Here is a 23,721-nt window from a genome sequence, read left to right on the forward strand (position 1 = left end):
TTACCTGCTTGTTGGACTCTCAGATCTACAACCAATTAACGTGACATAAGCAGGACAGAGACAGAGGTATGGATTTGTCATGGCTCTACACTCTCATTCAATGTTACCCATGGCCAAGGCAGCTGTCATTTTAGCTGGAAGTGAATGTCAGGCACCTCGCTCCCACCCCTGGCTTGCTGTCTCTGGAAGTTAGCATACCTTAACTCCACCAGCTCAACAGGCCGTCTAGACTTTGGGAGATTATTATGCTTGCTAACAAAGGTATAAACGTGCTCTCAATTTACCCAGTACTTCCTTTACAAGTGACCTGTCTGGCTGATAGGGCTTGTATGGCAAGAAGTGACAGAAGCTTACAGCAGCTGACTTACAAACTACTTCTTTTGCCTTCTCTTCTCACCTTGACAGCACTTGATCTTTGTTAGCTTGGCTTACTCGTCTCTTCAAGAGAAGTATTTAGCCTCTCAGTCCCATCTTTTGAGGAACTAAGAGCAACATAAACATTAGAGCTATTCCCAGGCATTCCCCAGCCACAAATAAAGATTTCCATTATCAGAAAGACATTTAGTTCTAGGTCTTGGCAGGGAAAAAAGCTTTTAAGAAGCCTGTGTTCACCAGCACATCATAGACTTGTTGCAAAAACAGCTACTGAGGTTACAAATGGGAATACTTACAACACAGCTTGAATTCTCAAGCTCTGCTATGAGCAGGCCTTAGCAATAATATCAAACTGCTTGCACTGTGTGGGCCTGTTTCACTGCTAGGCATGAGATTTAGACTGTGGTTTACCTTGAAAGGAACTGGGGAGAAATCAGACTGCAGCCATGGTTTTCCACTGCTACGCACACCTCCCAGCACACAAAAGGATTAGAAGCCAACAGTTGATTCTGCGCCAGCTCCCCAGTCAACAGAAAAACTAACCAAGTTGTCATTACGTTATTTTCCTCTTGGTGACCAAAGAACTAGTAGGTATCCAGATTAAGATTCAGATTGCAGGCTCAGTTGCCAAGTTTGCAATTAGGAGAAAATGCAACAACAGCTTTACATATGACATAAGCACGTATTCTGGAGTCCCTCAGTGGTCTATTAAAATGCCAGTTAGCATATGTCGCAGTTTTCAGAGTGAAACAGCCTCAAGTTATAATAAAGCTAGTGCTTGTTTCTTCTAGAGGAAGATTAAACTCAACAAAACAAAGGTACATAGTTAAAAGGAATTCACTCTGAAATCTGCTTTTAAAATAAACCTGAGTTCCCCCATTACTTAATAGGATTTTTCCACTATGCCTAGGTGAAACATTTTTGATGGCAAGACAACAAATTTTTCACCCCACTAGGGCATTACATACACACAGAATTATACTAAATGGGCATACAAAGCAACTGTCAGGCACTCTGCAGGCAAACAGAAAATCTACACATGTATTAATTGGGTTATTTCTCCCTACTTCTGGAACATCTGATAGTGGGCTAAATCACATGGTACCACTGTAAGGCAGGAAATCTGCCCTGATATAATCAGTCCCTGTCACCCTTCCTATCAGCAAATGCAGAATGGTTTATCTTATGCTTTGTAGGCTAGTGTAATAGCTCATTGCATGTCAGGGCAAAGTGATTACTTCTATTTTGGGTTTTTTTGTGTGTTTTGGGTTTTTTTGGGTTTTTTTTGTTTGGGGTTTTTTTTTTTTTGAAACAACTGTATCTAGCAATACATACCTATATCTAAAACTGTTCAGCTACATCTCCTCAGTGTCTCTTAATTCCTTCCTCTGTACTCCCCTTGTTCATAGTCCATATTACAAACCACCACAGAATTTACAAGATGTGACAACTGAGATCTTAACTTCTTTTACTGCCTTATTCCTCAATCGACAGCTTAAACTGAGCTTTCGGGCAGGAGAGTCTGTGTGGTGCCAGCACATTCTGAGACTTTTTGTGACAAACTAAGAAGCTTTTAAATCAGGGTCTATGTTTGGGTCAAATAAACAGATTCATTAGCATCTCACACCCTCTATTCTGAACATATGAAAAAAGCACCCCAGTGACTGGTGGCAAAATAAAGGCTTTTTAAAGCCTGATACCACCACCTTCTCTACAAACTCACTTCCAAAACCTCCCTCCTGCAAATAAAATACCAAATGAGTGGAGAAGGTGGAAGCAGAGAGACTTTTGAGGAATTTATCTTCAATTCTCTTTGCTGCAAGCATAACAACAAACCCCAAACCAACAAAAAGACGACAAAGGATTTAGGTTCTGAGTCACCATCTGAACACAGACAAGATAAACTTTTTGTAGTATCACTCATGCAAGAATAGGAGTAAAAGGATATTGGACCAGGCATTATAAGTGTCAGACTTGGTTAGATTTTTTTTTTTCTTCTTTGAGAGCGGGAAACAGCCATAAAAGGTTTACAAGGCAAAAGGAGTAACTGTTTAAGCATTCCACTTTGCATGAGCATGCCTGCTTAGTCTGCACATATCTAGGTAAAGTTCTAGGAAAAAAGTCTGCTCTGTCATTTGTTAGAGAACTACACCCAAAACATTTATAATGGGTAGTCCCGAGCTGCAAATATGGATTATTCATTTTGCATGGTAGCTGCACACATATGACTTTCAAAAAAATCAGTTACCATTTAATTGGTTTAAGCAATAAAGCAATACAATGTTAAACTGGTTGAGGGCTATTCCAGGAAGAATAAAGTAAACCAATGGGGTTATGCAACCTTTCCCCATCCTTGTCATCATGATACCTCATCAGCAACACCTCTAATTCTTGCCTTTGGGGTCTCTTTGGATAGCGAGGTTTTGGGTAGGTAGAGGTAAGTGGGGACATGAGAAAAAGGCAGTCTAGTTCCATTTGTAGTCATGCATGTTCTTCCATTTTATGCCTATTCAGAAATCTGGGTGTGTTAGGTCTACTAACAATACCCTGATGAATTAATCGCAGCTAGCATCTTGCTTTTGGATGCTTGGAGAACTAACTAGGCTGTAGGCAGCACAAGTCTTGATGACAAGACAAACTGACATTTATTCTGAAGCCAGAAGGGAAGACACACACATCCAGGCCTGGAGCATTAGAATGAATGAGTTGCATGCTCATAGGCATGAGAAGTCAATTGATTGTGGAGAGGAAGAAGTGAAAGCAGGCAGCATTGTTGCCCATTTAAATATGGTCTCCACCAGAACCTGGAACCAAAACTATGATCCCAACTTCTGCGCTGAGCAAGTGTCTGTGAAACACACTGACCAGATTAACCCTGCTATACATCGTTTCTCTCCAATAAGATGGCCACATGTGGGGCATCAGACTGGCATGTTGTCCCCATATTTCATTTAAACTATATATACATTCTGCACTGAAGACAAGAGTCCTTCATTTTTATATGCCTTTCTGCTATGTCACCTGCAGTTAGCACTCAGACTTATTCTTGTATTAGTAGTTGCACTGTCAAGTTTGAAGTAAGCTTCATTTTACAACGAATATGTTATGGATCGTGTAATTAGATACTCCCTAGGCAGACACAAAGAATATGTAAATTTGTTTAGGCATTTCTTACTATATGGAAGCTTAACTTTATTCCATTCAGGAAATCTGTAACAAGACTGTTGAGGTTACAGACTACAGGAGGTAGGAGTCTTTCAAGGTCTGTCAGCCTTCAGTTTCTATTAGCTTCCACTTGTTTCATTTCTATAACAGCCTTCCACTGTTTAGTTTGTCTGCTTGTTTTGAAGGATTTGTGTAGAGACTCCCCAAATGGCCTCCCCTCCCTCTTCATACACAACTCAAGTAAACCTGCCATGGACAAAACCAACCAAACAACAAATCCTCCACAACAAAGGAACAGCTGTGCTGTGACAATACACCTTTGGTATTAGAGTCAGCCTGGATGGCACCACAAGACAACTTGAATCTGCGGAGGAGAAGTTGCTAGAAAGTATGTGCATTCACTCACAGGTTCTGCTCAAACACAGTGTTCCCAGTACTTTATAGGCTTTAAAAGTAGGTGTATAAAGCACAAAAACAGCCCTGATCAAATGACAACTCACAGGACACGTACAAGCAACCGTAAGTGAGCAGAAGAGCCTGCATCATAGCTTTCTTCACACTGCCAGCAAGGGCATCTAACAAGAAATTGATGCTGTGCTAAAGAATAGGTTGCATTTTAGGACTTCGGGCAAGCTACTAATCAAGACTAATCTACTCTGAAGACAAAGGCTTCAGTTTGGCACTCAATAATACAACACAGTCCCAGGCAGAAACATGTGCTAGAGAGATCTTACCAAGACAGTTTTTGTACTGTAGGGAAAACCATACGTATTGAGGGAGTACTCAATTTGGAGGTTAAAAAGCCTTATTAGTATCACTTTTTCCCTTAAGCATACTCTTCTACTGTACAAAATAAGCTCCATCCACTCTGCTTCACTAGCTGTTCCAAACAAGCATCATCCAGTCAAATAACCCATCTGCTGCTAGTAGACAAGGTAGTGATCGATACTGGGAAGAAAAGGTATCAGCCCAGTTCCCAGTATAGTCCAATGCCATGTCTGTTACCAAGACCAGTAAGGAGGGTTTCTTCCTTAACCCCAGTTATCTCACCAGATTAAGATGAAAGCAGTCCTGCTTTTCTTACTGGCTCTTCACAAGGTGGGCTGAGACCAATGTAGTTCACTGTTATTTTGGTCTGATGAACCCATCAGAAATCATAGAGGATACAGAAAAGCTTTCTGGAGGATACATACCCCCTTATTTTTTTGTCTGTTCAGTGACAAATGGAGACTTAGGCAAAAAAGGAGTTCGCTCAGAATAGGGTGGGTTTGTTTTGTGGGTTTTTTAAAGTATATCTCTGGAGAGCAACAACCAGCCTCCCCACCAAACCCACAGTCATTCTCATGTCAGTTGGCTTTGTTTAAAAAGGATAAATAATGGCATGCACATTTTGCTAGGGAATAAAATTGCTCTACTTCCTGAACAGTCACTGTATTTGGAAAGTCATATTTGGTGCTAAACAATGTCCATAAGGGTGAATTAATCCAGAAGACATGAGCCTATCCTTTTCTGCCCAGACAGGTGCACCTTACAGCCCAAAAAGGAATGTTCTCACCTGGGTGTATTTAGGTACTTACATACCCAAGAAATCAGCAACTGTGAGTGCCAGTTGATACTTTGATTATTGGAAAATGTCTCAAATCCTGCCCCTTTACCACATTAAACCAAGCATTTAAAAAAAAAAAAAAAAAGTGCTATTTTTAAACTGCTAAAGCTAAAAAAGGAAAAAAAAAATAAACCAAGTTTCATTGATTTGGAAAAAGGTTGTTGCTGAATTGACGTGCTGGATCTTCTCTGTCTTTGGCAACGGGAAATGCCTCTGAGCTGCTTCCACCTCATGCACAAGCAAAGCAAAGCACAGGAAGGAAGGTATGGGCAGCAGGCAAGCATAGTCTTATCCTCAAGCTCCTTTTGGGGAGTACTCCAGGTTGTCACAGTGTGATGGAGCTCCTTCTCCTTCAGCAGATCTGCCCAGCTAGAAAGAAATCAGTCAACTAAGGGCATGAGGAAAGAGCATACAGGATGTCCCTGATTTGGCTGAAGGCAATCTCCAAGCACACATTCTCATGTATACGCTTTGACGATCAGCACATTATACTTACTAACAAGTAAGCCGGTTAAACATTAATCAGAAGTCCCCATTACAACCACTAGACACAGGTATATGATTTCAGAACTAGTTATAAAAATAGCATGAGTTTCAATTAATAACAATTAATTTCTACTTCTCCTTTAATATGTCTGAGCAGTGTGTGAGAGCAGATTCTCTGTTTGACAGGAGGAGATACTAAGATCTCTCAGTTCGAATTTTCAGCAAAAGAGTTCAAGCCACCTAATTCTTAGTCTCTTACAATAAATCAACCTACGGAGATTTTTTTATCACTAAGAGTAGAGTTAATTTCAGATTAAAACACTTTGCTCACATTGTAAGCAAGCTCCTTGTTGACACAAATGTGTGACCTAAAAAACAAGAATTAAAAATGCCGCAAAGTAAGTTTAGGGGTTTTTTTAATGTGTTTTTAAAATCAGCTCCACAAGAATTGTAGGCTTTATTTTCTTATTAGTCACACTTATTACTAGACTAATTTGAATCCACCAAAGCTTAAGGATAACATCAGTACCCTGAGAACCTCAGAATCGTGTTGCTAGAGGGGATGCTATGTTCTGACAGGATCTTACATATCCTTAGCTCTAAATTTAGAGAAAGTTACTGTTATTTGTGGTGTCCCTGATCCAGAGCCCAAGCAAGCTTTCAAAAAATTCAGTGTGGATCAGAAGGGATGATGGCCAGCCTAACAGACCTCAATTCAACACACAAAGTACCATTCTGTTTCCTGGTCAGGACAGGATGCAGAGCACATACAAACATACTGTGCTCTTACCATGCCTGTAAGCCACACCTCTTCCACATGTTATTTTTCCATTCATTTACAGATGCCAAAACTTTTATCGTGAAGCAGTGCAAATGATATCTATTAAGGAGTTTATAAGAAAAAGGGGTGGACAACTGGTAAAGTGAACATTTTTTGCAGAGATTTAGCTTTAGGAAGAGTCCCTAGGTATTGTCTGGCAATAAGAAAGTGATACTTCAAAATTATGAAGCTGTAATTGGTGCCTAGTTACCTAACAATGCAGACACTACCAAGCTGCCACAATCATTTGAGTGGATACTGAGGACACATTTGGAAAATTTCTAGAATGTTTGGAAGAAATACCCTGAAGGCAGAGTAGGAAAAATGGGTAATTCTTTTCAGAAAACGAGAAGGTTAGCTTTGACAGCACCTCTAAACTCTTCTATCTTCAATCAACCCTTTAAACTTGAACTGGCACCCATGTTCAAAACCATATCCACCAACAACCTTGCCTCTGTTAAGTGCACCCTCAAAACTGTTACATCTAACACAAAAGTATTATATGAAGATTTTAAGAATGTATTCTGGTGACAGTCATTGAATGTCATTTTCACACTACAGTAGCAAGTCCAGTTCCCCCAATGCCAATATTCAGCTCACCCCAATACCTTAAATATATCCCATCCTAAGAAACAAAAAACAACACAAAAAAAGCCTTCCTTCTGACAGTCATAGGAGCCTTCCTTCTGACATATAAGGAAAACTGCCTTGAAAAGTGACTGAAGAGGATATCGGTTAAAGCTGACCAGAATCAAAAAACCATTTACACTAGGGTTTCAACAGCCACACGCTCCCACTGAACATTATGAGAAAGGTTAAGTGTATGTAGCACCCAGCAGAATCAGACCCCTGAAGCTTTCTCTTTTTTTGCAATGCCACACCAATGTATGTATGAAAGGGGTTTGGCACACAGCTGTCACCACCCACCACACAAAGAATTCCACATCAGAATTTCCCTATTGCTAGTCTCCTTTGGTTTACACAACTAGCAAACAATCCCAAGCACAGCCCACAACAGCACTGCCAGGAGGTTCTGCTGGGAAGGGCCGACAGCCACAGCAGGGAACCCTTTTGCAAAGGTGGCCACAACAGCTTTCTGCCTCAGACACGCTGGTGCCGGGGGCCAGCCACTCCACCACAGAAGAGTCACCCAACCACAATCCAGAACTTCAGATATATTTCTGTTCCACGTTACTGTCTCCAGAAAGGGCCCGAAACTGTGTTAATTCTGAACTACACAACTGTAAAAAGAGTTAGGGGCTAATGCTGAAGCTACTGCCAGGAAATTCAGTTATGTGCTTAGCCCACTCATTTGTTCAATGCCCAAAACCCAGCTGGAGCAGGGTATATCAGAGATTCCTGGACAGGAATAAGGACAACAACAAAAAAATAAGTCAGTCAGCAATACGATGAAAAACAGCTTCTAGTCTTGACAAGCTGTCACTCAGCTCTTCCATTTTATGCCGTTTTTCCCCTCCTCAGCAATACTGCCATTCAGGGGCTGGCAGCAGCTCCTGGGGTAATGAAGCAGAGAGAGGCATCTTCTTGCCCTAGGAATAAAAAAGGATGCAATGTCTTTTGATTTCCTTGCATCCTTTGATTTCCTCTTGTCATCTGAGATTTCTTCATCACCATTTTGCCCATGAGAAGAAAATGTCAATATCCCCTTTCCTTTGGGACAGACCTCAGAAGGCATGCTGTTCCCAAAACGATGCTGTTCCTAAAACTATCAGCCCAATTCAGACCAACACAAGAAGAGCCACAGGACGGGGTAAACACCTATTACAGCACTCAAAAAACCAAGAATTAAAGCAGACTGCCTGCATTGGCCAGCCTAATGGGCACAGTTTTACTACAGATAAGCAATATTAGGAGCTGTTAGCAGAGAAGGGACTTCATCAGGTGATTTGTAAAATTCCACTAAGAAGTTGCTCAAAGAGGATTTTGTCATGTTACGAGTTTGTCCACACTCCAGGAACGTGGCACAGGTTATTAGAACACCCTTCAAACCTCAGAATTTCTTCTAGAGGGGAAAAGATCACATTAAAAGACTTCCATTATATACACATACAAACAACACTGTCATGGTGTGATGTTTATGTGATGACATTTGACCCCGGCTCTTGGAATCTTCCAGGTATGCAAGGCTGTAGAATTAAAACTAAAATATTGCATCTCCTTGGCTGGAGATATAATTCAGCTAGTGTTTTAATATATGATATATAAAAAGCAAGCTCCATGTGCCACATCTATGCAGAAAAATCAGTTTTAGATGTAAGCTTCCAGCTTCTCAGAAGTTATAATATTCTGAAACCAGAAGAGACATTTTATTGTAGAAACAAACATGCTGATTACAGGCTGCTACAACCTGCAGTCCCTTGCATTTTCCACCACACCCTCTTGAACTTGAATTACAAATGGCAAAAGCAAAGTTATACAGACAAAAATACTTGTCGACAGCCCTTTCAGACCACTACTGAGAGTGGCTTTTTTGATTTTCTGTTCCAGAAAGGGTTCCTTTCCCCAGATACTGTTTTCAAACTCACATCTACAATTACTTTCCCTGAGCACTTTCAGACCTGGCACTGATGTACCGTTCCAAGAGTAAAGCCAGTGTTTTTCTACCTACAGTAAAGAAAAGAAAATGCCCATTCTGTTACAGCAAAGTCAGTTTTCTGCTTTTTGAAGCAGGAGACAAAACATCGCCTCCCCGGGTTGCATTAAGATAGTGGGGAAAAAGAAATTGGGAACATTGCCTGTAATTATTTTACCTTCAGCCTTCAGTGAAGCAAATGCCTTGAGAGGAGAAGCCTTTTTAAGCAGGAGAAGCTACTGGTTTGCCCTTTATTGCTCTTACACTGAAAGAAGCAAGAGGAATAACTCAACAACATGCTGACCACATGCTAACCAAACAACCTCAAGGCTGCACAAGCATACCCAGCAAAATGAACACTGCTCTTGGGGCAAGTGGCAGGCCGCTCTTTCATTTGCAGGGTAGGGTATGCCTATACAGAGGGCATTTATCAAAAAGTATTTCTCAGCAGAAGAGAAGCATGACAGATGCATCATGGTTGGAATAATTTCAAAGCATTTAAGTAGGAAATACATGTCTTCATGAGGAAGATCACAATGAGAAAGAATCCTAGGGAAGATTAGTGAATCAATGAGAGAAAATCCTGCCTTAGCAGAGACCTGTAAACATCTATTTGTGTTACAGCACTTTGACTTTTCAGCATCTAAGGCTTTGTTTTTCATTATTTGGCCACTTGTCATTTTGTGTACTCTATGATGGATACTTTCCTTCACACTGGGGGAAAAAAAAAAAAAAAGGCTGACTACTAAAATCCTCATTCTTCAGCAGGTACCTATCTCTATTAGCTGAAACCACTATTCAACTGCTATTTATATCTGTGTAAATGGCTTTCTCAAAGTCATCTGGGCAATGCTGCTTTCCATGCATGCATTTCTATTCATGGCAGTTACCCTAACAGTAGCTCTAGAAAAACCTCTCAGTGCACAAAACACTCCAGAATAACAACGCATTGCTCCACCTGTGACAGCACAAAGAAAACAGGGAGCAATTTTCTGCTTTAGCCAGAGATTGCAAGGACTTTTCTTGCCGATGGAGCATAGTGTTGGTACCTCCTCTGGACTGCAGCTCCAATGCTCCACATATTTGAGGTGTAACTTCATCACTCAGACATATTGCTGACTGCATCCATACTGACTTTTTTGTTTGTTGGGGTTGCTAGCGCTCCTTTTGAATCAAATCCCCCTGCTTATTACACATTAGTTCAGTTTGCAGAGGTTGTGATACTTGCAAACTGAATTCTTTTCTGAGGAAACCAAGCCAGATGCATATCAAGCCAGATGTGTACCAAGTGTGCTTGGCCCCTTAGGGAATTGTAAGGGTCCAAATCAACAGTTAGTCTTTTAGCCTGTAATGACTTATTTGTGTGGTAGAGGCATTTCATCCAGAGACTACGCTAAATCTAGTCCAGAGTAAAAATCTCCAAACCACATATACTGTGGAATATGGGGCCCTCAGCAACAACTGTTTTTATCTACTCCTATGCTCTGAGTAACTCAGTATATGAACTGCATAGGTCTTCCCAGGGCGCTAGATCCCTTACCTGACTCTCTCTTCTTCAGCTCTTTTAAGCTCTGCATCCCGTTGCAGCACCTTCATTATTGCCTCTTGTTCCTCCTCTGTTAGGAAGCTTAGGTCAATCATCTTGTGTATGTAGCGGCTGGTAAAGTGTCCAGAAAGATCTTAAATCCTGCTGACGAGGATAGTGTTGTAGTCCACTTTAAAGGTATAGAAGAGAAGTCTTTTTCAGCTGGCACTGAGAAAGCTGGACCAGGTTGCAGTCAGTGGTTTAAAGAGCGCCAAATGTTGCTTTCTTGCAGTAGAGTATGTGCATGCTTCCCTAGATGAGAGACTTCTGGGAAAGCGTTGCATTCCTGCTTGCCATTGTAATTATGTCTTCTCAGCTTGTCCTCTCAGCTCTGCTTCCTGGAGTAACAGTTCATTGACCCAGCATATCCAGTGTTTAAGAACAAACAAAACATCCCCTAAAAAAGAGACAAGGAAGAACAAGCTGTAATATCAGGGAAGTAGATTATGTATGCATTTTTAATTAAAAGAAACAAGTTTTTCAGTGTGATTAAACTACTTTGTGAAGTTCAAATGGTCACTTCAAGTCAAACCTGTTTTACAGGCCTCTTGAACAAGATAGCCCTGAAAATATATTCCTTTTCAATATGACAACTCACACCCTAAAACACAGAATAAAGTGTCATTCAAATAATACATTTTAAAATAAGTGCATTTTAAGTTGTCCTGTAAGTCAGCAGAACAATTTGGAGGAGAGGGAAGGAGGGGGGGCAGGGAATCAAGAACACTTATCACGTTCATTTAAAGTAAAAAAACCCCTGTGTAGTCACAAGTATTGACATTATATTCAAGAGCACACAAGAAATCTGTGTCTATGGCTATCATACACAGATAGACAAGAGCCAGATATCTTGGAAACAAAATCCAGTGCTGCTTACAGCCCTGATTCACAGAGAAGCAGTGGACAGAGTGCAGCAGCCCAACATGCATCCACAGTGTTCACCTTCTGCCAGCGTAGACTTGGATCACGTCCATGAACTCTCTTCACAAGGGCTAGAAGTTGGATTTTGTTTATTTAAAAAACAATTGCCTGAACTCCAGGAACAGAAGACTTAAAGAAAAAAAAACCAACCACTTGGGCTAAAAATCACGAGCTTGCCATGCTGGTTTACTTATCATTAGCACATTTCTAGGACACCATTTTTGGCAAGTCACCAACCAAACAGAACAAAAGAACTATCCCATTAGGACAAGCCATTGAACTTTTGGACCCTACTCCACTCCTACCAAACTGCATGCCTTGCTCTCCACACCTGTCTTCCCACTCCAAGTCTTCAAAGAATCCTCTCCCCTTTCAGGAGATCAGAAAGGCAGCAGTCATCACAAGCCCTGGAGGAAAACCCCCCAAGGAAGCCATCAGAACCCTGCCAAATGTAACATGTTGCAGCAGCAAGATGGGAGGAGACTGGGAATGTGTTAGAGGAATTTGTATGCTCCAGTTCAAGACTTAGGGAGAGTGTTCTCAAATTGGTGCGATGCCTCTTTCTGCAGGATTTTGTCTTCTATTTGTAACAAAAATGCGTATTGCTCAAAAGCTTCTCACATGCTACGCAGGACTAAAAGCAACAGGTCTAAGAGATTATTTCCTCATAATCCCCTCAAATGGGAATTCTATAATAGACCTTTGACCAAAATACTCTTTCCCCCAAAACACACAACACTCCTCACTGAAAGGTCAGGTGCCAGGTTTGCAAAGTCAAGTTTCTTACAGTAAACCTTTTAAACTTTCTAGAAGCCGCTGTTAGCTGCTGGATGGAGTCAGAACTGTTATGTCTTTCTGACTAGTTACCTTGAGGCCAAGAGGAAGGAAACAACATTTGAGTCATTTTCCTTTCCTTTGTACCAGCCCCTGCTTTGGGAAGAAAAGTCAGGCCATAGGCTGCAATACAACTTAATTTACCAGATAGAAATATAACGTTTACTCACAACATTTTACTACTAGTAGTGTATAATTATATCAGGAATATGATCCCATGTAGGCCTAATCACTGTCCTACAGAACATATGGAATAAATGTGAAATAATTTCTACATAACCGTCTTGAGTATGTGGAATTAGAAGTCATGCGGTAACATGAACCTCACTGCTTTATCCAAACCAAACTGCATTTACAAGCAGTAATTTAAAATACTGTTTTGACTCTGTTTTATAGGCCATGGTTCCAGAGGAATATTCACTTACAAGGCAACCCCAACTGTCACAGACAAAAACCTCTTCTTCAAAAAAAACTCAGAGGAATAAAGAAGGGGGGGGGAGGCAGGGAGTCAGCTGTATCTAGCGTAGAGTCTCTTAGTGCCTCAGGGTTACAGGACCATGGATGTAATGAAGCCAGAGAAAAAGAAATAAATAGCTTGAGTTTAAGGTAAGCCTCAGAAGCATCCCTAGTGACAAACCTGGTGAGAGAAGAGAAGCAGATGTAGTTATTGGACAGGTCTCTTTTAGGCAGCTACCATCACAACCCTTTAGGTATGTGTGTGTCTGCCTTAGGCCCTTGCAGTCTGACACTGCCATCTGGCACACAGGATGTGACATGGTATTGATGAGCACTAAAATCATGCAACGAGTCATTGCACTTGCTCCCCTGGCCACAGAATTCAACCAGGAGATTAAAACAAGATATTGGCACTGGCATGACTCAAAGGGAAACTTCATCTCTAAATATAACAGCATTTCTTACAGACATGGATGGCAGCTGCAGCCAGGTTAACGATTATACCCCCTGCTAAAAAAAAAGCAGCCCAACCACCTTCTGTATGTGGTTATGTTTGGCTGCCATATTTATCTTCTCCATGATCATCATTGTGATTTTGTTCCATGAGGTTGATATAACAGTATCTCAAACAACCTGCCACCTGTAACTTTATATTTAGAAAATGATAGTGTTATAATTAGGCAGAAGTAAAAAGTGCTTACTGCAGGGTTACCAACAAACATAACAATCCGAAATTTGTTGAGGATCTACAACAGTACTCCTTCAGTTTATGAACAGGTATGGATACCTGTTTTGACTATCGTGTGGAAACTTTTCACAACATCTTATACACCAGTGAGCATCCACAGTGCTAATCCAAAGCCCTGGATGCTGAATGAATGGCATGTGCACAGCTGCCAAGAGGCACAGAAGCTTATGTTGCAACATAAAACCTTGTGTGCTGGTTTTGGCTGGGATAGAGTTAATTTTCTTCACAGTAGCTAGTATGGGGCTATGCTTTGGATTTGTGCTGGAAACAATGTTGGTAACACAGGGATGTTTCCGTTACTGCTGAGCAGTGCTGACACAGAGCCAAGGCCTTTGCTGCTTCTCACCCCACCCCACCAGCGAGTAGGCTGGGGGTGCACAAGGAGTTGGGAAGGGACACAGCTGGGAGAGCTGGACCCAACTGAACAAAGGGATATTCCACACCATATGATGCCATGCTCAGCATAGAAAGCTGGGGGAAGAAGAAGGAAGGGGGGATGTTTGGAGTGATGGCGTTTGTCTTCCCAAGTCACTGTTACGGGTGATGGAGCCCGGCTTTCCTGGAGATGGCTGAACACCTGCCTGCCCCTGGGAAGTAGTGAATTAATTCCTTGCTTTGCTTTGCTTGTGTGTGCAGCTTTTGCTTTACCTATTAAGCTGTCTTTATCTCAACCCATCAGTTTTCTCACTTTTACTCTTCCAATTCTCTCCCCCATCCCACTGAGGGGGGAATGAGCGAGCAGCTGGGTGGTGCTTAGTTGCCAGCTGGGATTAAACCATGACACCTTGACAGCTCAGAACTGGAATCATCAGGGATTTTTCTTGTAAATAAGACAAGTTTCTTGCCTCAGGTCAATCAAGCCTGTAAGAAAGCTGTTGTAGGAATGCTATCTCACCATGTCCTTGTGTTTAAAGAAGGCTGATGGGAACAAGTGTTATATTGCCTATTAGATCCATTTAAAAATCTAAAAGAAATAGCTGGACAGCATTTACAAAACAAGCTGCAGGCTTCATCAACGTCTCACAGTATTCAAATTAATAAAACTAGCGGAAGCAGAACTTCAGTCCTCTGCAACTGAACAACAGTTTGCAAGGGCTGAGCATCCACACAGGCTGTGGGAGCTCATAGCAATCTGCAGTGCTACTAAACTTCCCAGATACCATCATTCTGTAGAGCTGTTTCTGCAATTAAGTTTGCACTCCCACTTTGCTTTCAATGAGGTGCAAGATACCACCAACCCTGGCAGGCTCTTAACCATTTTTTTTTTTTTCTGGTAGATATCATACAACATCGTTCCACAGTTCACAAAGCTGTGTTTTGCTAAGTTTAACATACTTACTATGTCTGGCTTAACTGGAACACATTCTCCTCCCAGCTCTTCAGAGGAGAATCCTACCTGAATGCTGTTCTACTTACCCACTTGCACTCAGCCTGTATTCAGATTTACATGGCATCATATTAGTTGGTTTTGCTCCCACCCTAGGTTATGATAAAAATCTTCCCCAGTCTTGAGTAGTGCAGCTGAGACCCTTTAGGTTCCTTCGCAAAGCTAACACAATGCTTCAGAGTTAAGGCATGTCTGAGTACCTGAAAAACTGGTCCTCAATCTCACTTGATAAGCAGTTGAAAAAACTAGCAATAATCAGCTGGGGTTTTTTCCCCCCCTTGAATGTGTAGCATCCATATAGTGCAAATTGTATCACATTTCACTATGATAACATGTCTTTAGTCACTGGAACCATGCCAGTCACAAACTGAAACGAGAGCAGTTTTTAATCTCTGCATAAACAAGAAAACCTCTTTCTGTGTGTGGTGTACTTGGCCAGCCTCATGAGACCTGCTGATACAAGTTACTGCGAGGCTGGCTTTCTGCAGGAGACTACTTGGACTTGGAATCTTGGAATCAGTTAGCACTGATTCCAAGTACAGACAGTAAAATCTGCTGGCTTAGAGTATAGCACCTGTTATAAGACCTAAAGTTAATTAAAAAATAATTTAAAAAAAAAATAAAAAATAATTAATGCCTTCCTCCACTTCAAGTCACCCACTACCACCACCCCAAGCTCAAGTCTTTTCATTTCTTTTTTTGACAATTTTTTCCTCTTAAAAGCCCCTACACGTGCCGAAGAGGACTGAGAGGTCTCAACAGCTTGTTTGGTGCCACTGCAACTTCAATGGGAAGTTTTTCTTTGCTAGGAAAGTTTTCAGACCTAAGTTTCAAATAAGACTGAAAGATCCATATCAGACTGTTTAAGTAATGGAAATCAGTCAACCACTTGACTTAACTTCTGGAGAAAGGCTGTCATGTGCTGTAGACTAACATTTGTGAGTCTTGGGATATTTGGCATGATTTTTTTTCTTAAACTGTAAATTCAAGTGAAACCACACAAAAATCTTCCCTTTCATAAAAGATTTCTAACCCCTGTAATAAACAGGAATCTGAAATTATGCTTTATGTAACTCATGCATGAAAGCTTCTATGTTTTGGCAATAAAAGAAAGAAGACCCAAGATGTAGTTTCCCTCCCAATTCTTAAACCACTCACAACTTCCAAGTGCTTTAGGCCAGGCACTCATCCAAAAATTTTATCATATAAAGTTTCTTAAACTTCTCAGGCAGTTATACACCTCAATTCCTTTAAGTAAGGAATTGAGGTGGAAAGGAAAAAATTCCTTTACATTTCTCTAGAACACAAGTCTGCCCCCCATGCTGCTTTCTCCCAAGCACAAAAGGGGAACATTAATTCGAATACTGCATTCCAAACATTACAAGATATCACATTAAGAGGTACCACAGTCATAGCTTAGATTTTAAAGTTTTTACTCAGTGTATACATATGGAATGTAATGAGGAAGAGGCAAGGGAGAGGCTGGAGTAGTTTGCCATGACTGACATTAAGTTCATCAACAGGATCAGAAAACAAACAGCAAAACCCCAGAGTCAGCTGTTCTGTCCAAATCAACAAGATTTCCTTTTGCATGCAGAAACCTCATAATATCCTAAATTTACATTGCAAAATTACTTTTCAAGTGCTTCTTGTACAGTATACCTAAGCTGCTGGAGCTTTGTTCCAGAGAATCTGTCTTGCAGCCAATGCTTTCTAACAAGAGGAAGAAGGTGACAGCCAATCCTACGCTTTTGGCTGCTTTTGCACCCCTGTTTGTGCCAGCTCCTTCAGTTGAACAATTACCCTGCAGGCCTGGCTGATCAGCAACTCTCATCTGTATACATTTTCATCCCATAAAGCATTCAGTTACAAGAACCTATTGGCTCTTAAAAACGAGAGGGTTTGGTTTTACGTATTTGAAAGCTACACATTTCCCTAACTTTATTTCTTCACTGCCACAATGTATCAGCACTAGCAATAAGGATGAGTTGGAAGTCCAGACATAAGGCAACAGGAAGCTGAGGAAGACAGATAAATGGAATTGTGTAATATAATAATTTGCATCTGCAGAGAAACTCATTATTCTCAGAAAAGATGTAACTCAGTTCATCCTACACCCATGCTCAGGAAATAATAATCCTTTATTGTGAAGCAAGGAAGCCAAGAAGAACATTAGGAGCAATAAGAGCTTTGCAGAACTGGCTCCTATCACCCTGGGAGGTCACATTAGGCAGTAACTGCCCATGAGGCCTACAAGCTACAGCTTTGCAACAAAACCAAACAAACCAACCATGACACTCTCCTGATCAAATCTGATTCTCCACTGACATGTAAGCAGTACAGTCACAGGTAATTCAGCACCATCCTAGGCTTAGAGAAACTAATTTTTCCTGTAAATACATGAGGCAAATCCCATGAAGGGAAACAGCTGATTAAGCTAAATGCTAGTGTTGACACAAGCACAAATAGTTGGTCATGAATGTATTTGTGCAGAAGATCAGAGGATTACGGATTTCAGTTTGAGTAGCGGAGAAAGAAAAGCTATTAACTTTCAAGAGGAACTTAAGTCATCATCCAAGAGAGTCTTAAACATGGTTGCCTGCAATGGTAAGGACCTGAACTCAGAACACACACAAGAAGGCCTGTTGCCATTTTAATTCTTGAAGGGGCAGAAGGGAAGAGATCATCCAGTAAGATATGCATATCTGTAGCCAATCCAGCTGCTCTTTCAAGAGGTGTTATCAGAGCATTTTCAAAATGATAACAGCTAAATATACACAGCCTATCATATTTCCAACAGTCCCAGAGATTAATTTAGAGAATAGTATTTGCCAACATGTATGTTTAGTCAGCGAGAGGTAGAGAAGTTCTTACCTAGCTAGTTGTGAAGTGGAGGGTGTTGGTAGAATGGGGATCTTTGCAGAAGTGGGGGATATCTGTAATAAGGCAACGCTGAAGTTGCTCTTACAAACACAGCAATCTTTTATTCATTCCAGTAATAAACCTGCAAGTTTTCCTGTGCAATATTAATTGCAATACAGTTAAGGGAAAGAATCTATTTATCTGCAATTATAGGACCAGATAACTGCTCAAAACAGCCACAATGGGGAAAAAAAATTAAAACTGTGATACACAACAAGCCTTGCTCACACCTTACCCTTCCTCAACAGTACCAAAGTGATCCCTGTTGTTTTTAACCTGCAAAATACTTGCAATCTTGAAATATCCTCACTGACAGCCTCATATAATGATCTTAAGCTGGCTGGAAGAAGAAGAAATGCAGCTCAAGTAATGCAAGCACTTGAGAAAAATTCCACTTCTCTCCAGTAACATCTGCTTTGCTGGTCCACACAGCTCTGCCTGTGATTTCATTTTACTCTTGTTTGGTAAGAAGTCAAGACCTTCATCACTTTGAAGACTATACAGGCAATTGTTTTGTTTTACACAAAACTTACTCTGAACAAGACAGCAAAATATTAATAACAGAAAGAAGAAGATAAAAATTAACAACTGAAAATTGGAAAAAGAATAATTTGCTTTGGTTATGGCCTAATCCCTCTAATGACATATGGCAGCTTGCTATTTCTTTCACAGGACTTGGATATTGGCAGCAGTACCAAAGAACATCAATCTCTATACCTATTATGGTATACAATTGTTAGGCCAGTGGTTTCAAGAGGATGTGGTCTCTGGAATAAGAGGTTCATAAATTAAAGAGAAGCCTCGCACCTAAATTTTTCTTTTGCCTATGACCACTGCTTGTCAGACTAACTATAGCTGCCACGCCATTTATTTTACATTGCCATCAGTATAAAACTACTCAAAAAAAAAAAAAAAAAAGAATTTTGAAGCAGCTTCAAAATTATAGAGATTCTAGCAAATTAACATCAATAACATCAGCATATCTCATTATAAATTCTGAGGTTCTTCAAATCTAGTTGTATTTCCTTGCCCATCATAGCACTGGCACTTTGTTGTGGTTTAACCCCAGTAGGCGCATTGTTTGAATTATTAACAGTTCTTTTGCAAGAACTTCATTCTTCTAGCTGCTAATTCTTTTCCTCAAGAGGTACAACACGAAGAATATTTTCTCACGGTAAGGGACTTGAAATACAATAGTGAAGGTGGCTCAATCCTCTAGACCTCTGAAGGCAGAGCACTGTCTATTTTTCAACAATTATTCTCATCTCCCTTTACAGAGAGACTACACTCCCTCCAAAAGTAGAAGTGTGTGGGGCTCACAAGACTCAAACTCCCATTGTCACTTTCTTGTTCTTCATGTCAGCATTGGTATTAGACCCACACAAGGTCCAGCTTAAGAGAGTGTTTTTATGTCTTGTTTGAAAACAGATTTAAGTAAAACACCAAAACTTTTTGAAAGATCGGAAGAAAAACGGTTACTTGGTGGGAAGTTATCTCCTGACCACACATATGCTTATCTGACACTTTTACATTTAATGGCTAGCTCTCAACATTTTCCCAACATAATTACTAGACAGATTCAAATCCTAGCAAGGAAGTTCCCCAAGAAACAGCTAAAAGATTGCCCTCCCCTCCAAAACCTGAAACTCATAATAGAAGTAATTGATTAATTCCCTAGAAAGGTTTTATTAAGATGCCAATGGCTTCCTTGCATTTTACAGGAAAGAAGTGTTGACCCTCTTCTTCTGGAGATTTACCATCTTAAATGTACAGATTCAGTATGGAAGATAAAAGTGAGAAGGAGCCAACAGCAGCTCCCTTCCCTTCTCACAAACTTTTATTGCAGAGCGGAAAACACACCTGCTCTTCCTCTCACCCCCAGTGTCCCATAGAGAACATCTGCATATAACCAGGAGCTGCTGAATCTCTTTACTCTTCTTCCCTTGCCCCATTCTTCAAAAAAATACAAGTATTCTATTTTGGCATTCCAAAGTTCCTGGTTTGGCATTCCCTGTGCTAAGCCAATGAGCATTGTTTCTTCATGCAAGTCAAACAAAACCATCTGTTATGTACTAGGAAGTCCTTAAAAAAAAAAAAAAGACAAAAAAATTATCAAAAGGCTAAAGTGGCAGAATTCTCTTAGGCAGACTGTGCTGTGAGTGTACTTCTCCCTCATTCAGCTTAGGCTCTCCTTCACTGAGATGCTTGTACATATGAGATATCTGAAAGGAACTTTCCCAAAAATATCAGAACAACAAGGAGTATCTTCCTGGTTTCTAATTTTTCATGTGCTACTGGAATTTCAAAGAGGTAACTAACCCTATATTCCTCTCCTCTTTGCTTAAAAAAAAAATTCCCAGATTCTGTGAGCAGTTGTAGCCCTCAGTAAATTGTAAGACATGATTTACTTTACTTTGTTTTCTTCCTAGGCAGGTGTTCACAAAGTCCTCATTGTACGTGTAGGATGTTTTCTACATTAACTGCCTTGATATGGATGGTCAAAGAGTAGTACTGTGGAACTGATAAAAATCCCTGTTGTTAAACATATTGTTCTTGGTTTTAGCAAATTTTAGCCTTAAGCAAATGAAAGTTACAATGTTCCTGATGTAGAGGTGTTGAAGAGTTTAGATATTGCAGACTTCAGGGGAACTATCCTACCTCTACCCTGCTACCTTGCTTTCCTACTATTTAGCAAGTACTTGGGTACTTTTTAGCTAGGACTCTGTTCTGGAAATTGTACCACTCAAGAATGGAAGTGTGCAAAACAATGCGACTAATTAACGAGTATGTCCTATCAATGCCTACTGGGAAGTGACACACTTCCTGCATCTTTGTTAGATAATCTTTTCTAAGATTATCTAACCAAGCAAAGAACGGAGCTGCAGTTTAAACAACCACTGTGTAGTTCTGACTCTTTGCTAATGCAGGCTTTCTAACAAGAGGACTTTACTAAGGACCTAGCTGCATCGATGTAAAGAAACTCGTGCTACAAATAGCAGACATGGATTTGCATTCAAATACTTAGACTAATGCTCACTCCATTGAGCTGACAGCAAGACATTTTGCAGAGCAGTTTCAGTCTTGGACACTAATTGGAAGACTCTTAAGTATACAGTTTCTGAAGAAACTTTGAAAAAGGTTCATTTCAAAGCCTGTCCACATGACTTCTCTGATGATTTTTATCCCATTGTTATGGGAATTCATTAGTCAGTATCTGTTGCATCCCTGTGAGTTTAAGAGTCCCCACTCTCACTCCTCATTTGAGTGGAGGTGATGAGGTAGTTGAGCAAGGACAGCCACCATCACTGACAGACTGATTTTTCTCTGCTACGTTTGTAAAACTAGGAACCCGTGGGTTAATAGGCTGCCCTTTTTATGTATCACTTTGATCTGCTCTAAAGCACTGTCGCAGCCAACTGCTCTGGTCACTGGTGGTAGTACATTTCCTCTGTGGGAGGATGCACAATACCACTTTGTCGTACAGGTTGAGCACAAAACTGCCAAATCAAGAGGGCAACATTTTACATCACCTTTGCCTCCCGTGAGGGAGGCCCACTGATCTCAGCTTCACCAGAGCAGCTTTGCCTGTAGCCCAACACAAAACAGAGATCACGCAGAACATTGCAAAAGGCACTCCATTCTCAGACATGATTAACTGTATAAACAAGTAGCTGTGGGAAACAAAATCATCCCTTACTCACCTAAATCACTCTAATTTGTCACTGCAGCCCCCCTACTTTTCAGCTACCAACCTCGTTATTGTAACTACATGTCTGTTTAACTGATTACTAATGTGCACAAAGAGCCAGTGAACAAAACAAGCCCTCTGGCTGTCCTTTCCCATGAGATGACCGACAAACCACTGACCTTAGACACTCACTCATGCAAGTTGTTAAGGTTAAAATTACCCACCTAATAACAGATGTAATCTGAAGGCTACTAAGAGAGCTCGCGTCAATTAATGAGGTCCTTGCTACAGTAACCAAGGCACACACCTACCTGAAAACAGGGCCTTACACAGAATCCCATTACCAGAAGAAATCAGGTGCCAGAGGAAACAGGATGTTCTTTAGGAGTCCTGCGGTCCTAGAAACAATAAGTAAGCTAAGGAGGGACGTGGGAGAAAAAGCACTTTGGTGAAGTTTCCAGATAAGTTAAAAATCAAAATGGTTGAAAAAAGCTAGCCTACAGTCTGCAGATAGAACAGTCAGAATCAGGTGTCATCTCAGTCACCAAAATTAACTTAACCTTTGCAATTAAGTTTTTATTTCAGGGATATGGTTGGGTTTTTTAATAGGTACATTAAAAAAAAAACTTACTATAGCTCCCTCTTAAGAGGAAAATCACTCATCTTCCCATGCATAAGGATGTTTTAATGGATAGCCCCATAATATGAATATTCCATCTGCTAGCAGGTTCATTCTGGCTAAGTTGAAACCAGCAAGCAGCAACGTCAGTCCTCCTTAACAGTGATATTAAATTGCAAGAACAACAGGAAGTATATCAACCATGAAAACTTCACTCATGAGATTGTTTGCACTGCTGGGCTGGGCTACATCATGCAAACCCCAGTCTTTTCCCTGACTGGTACCAGTTTCACTGAATACTTAGGGCCAGATCCAAACAGAGCTCTCGGGCACCAAAAAGCAAGGGGTGCTATGATGCAAGGAGCCTAAAAGGGCATGGTGAGAGCTAAACCCAGTTGCTACACATGAGAAACGGGGAGCAGGGAACAGTTTCTGTAGCAGCCTACAGTTGCACTGGATGAGGCGTGGTGTCAAAGCACACTGCATGAATTGGGTTTGCCCTATAAATGCTGCTGAATAGCACAGGGATGGGAAAGAAGGAGAAGGTTGTGATTGAAACTGTTTCTCAGACACAGGTAGCAAAATCAGGAGTTTAGAGTTTGTGAGGGTGGGGTTTGGAGTATAATGCCTGTCCCTGAACCGGTATTTAGTTTTGCAGGAGTGGCTCATTCTTTAAGAGCATAGCTGTGCAAGGTGTTAGCTCTCTCTTGCCCAATGGCTACAGCACATACCCAAGAAGCAGCCAAAACCAGAGCCTCTAAAACCACTTAACCCAAGAGGACTCAAACTCACATTCCCTTCTTTACCAAAGCCATATGACAGTCTCTGAAGGTTTCACTTGGTTCACTTTTAACCCTTCCTAGGGCTGCACTACTAAGGATTAAACCACCCATCTCACCAAATGGCTACTAGTTTAAAGCAATGTCACAACCTCGCAAGCAGAAACAAGAACACAGGTCTACTTTCTCTCGGTCAGCCCACCACATTACAAATCAAGCTCTCTCTCCTGACTTCCCTCCTCAGCCAGCCAGCCCTGCATTCCTGGCCACACAGCCATCCGGTTCTAGTAGGGCAGAAGGAAGAGGAGAGTAACCCCAGGGTATTAATTTTTAATTCAGGTCTCTTAATCTCCAGACAAGTACTCTAATCACTATGAAACAAGACAAATTTAATGACATGTCCACTAACAAATTATCCCAAGTTTGAAAAACAAACAAACAAAACCAACCCACAACTCAAAGAGCTACATACTCATGCAATACCCAGGTGGAATATAGGCAACCTGCAAATCCAGCATGGTCAAAAAAAAGATCGTAACAGTTTTTTGTGGTCAGGACCAGAATAGAAGGTCAAGGGCTCACTACTCCTGATTGTTTGTTAGATTTCTGCCTAGGACCTAAACACGTACCTTTTGCTTATGGTGCCTAAAGTGCAATTAGACAGGATTTTTGGACCTCACCCTTAATTTTTCATAACTAATGTTCTATTTTTAGTGCTATTTTTTTAATCATATAAG

The 23,721-nt window shown here is 40.8% G+C and overlaps 1 protein-coding gene across 1 annotated transcript in view; it reads right to left on the reverse strand.

Moving 5' to 3' along the window:
- The window catches only part of SYTL2 (synaptotagmin like 2), a 65,332-nt gene that overhangs the window by 37,786 nt on the left and 3,825 nt on the right, over positions 1-23,721 (reverse strand). Inside the window, exon 2 of the mRNA XM_075500335.1 lies at positions 10,586-11,027. Coding sequence (XP_075356450.1) covers positions 10,586-10,686 — 101 coding nt within the window. The 5' untranslated portion in view covers positions 10,687-11,027. The remainder of the gene's footprint in view (positions 1-10,585; positions 11,028-23,721) is intronic.

Source organism: Mycteria americana, chromosome 1, assembly GCF_035582795.1.
Source record: "Mycteria americana isolate JAX WOST 10 ecotype Jacksonville Zoo and Gardens chromosome 1, USCA_MyAme_1.0, whole genome shotgun sequence".
Lineage (NCBI taxonomy): Eukaryota > Metazoa > Chordata > Aves > Ciconiiformes > Ciconiidae > Mycteria > Mycteria americana.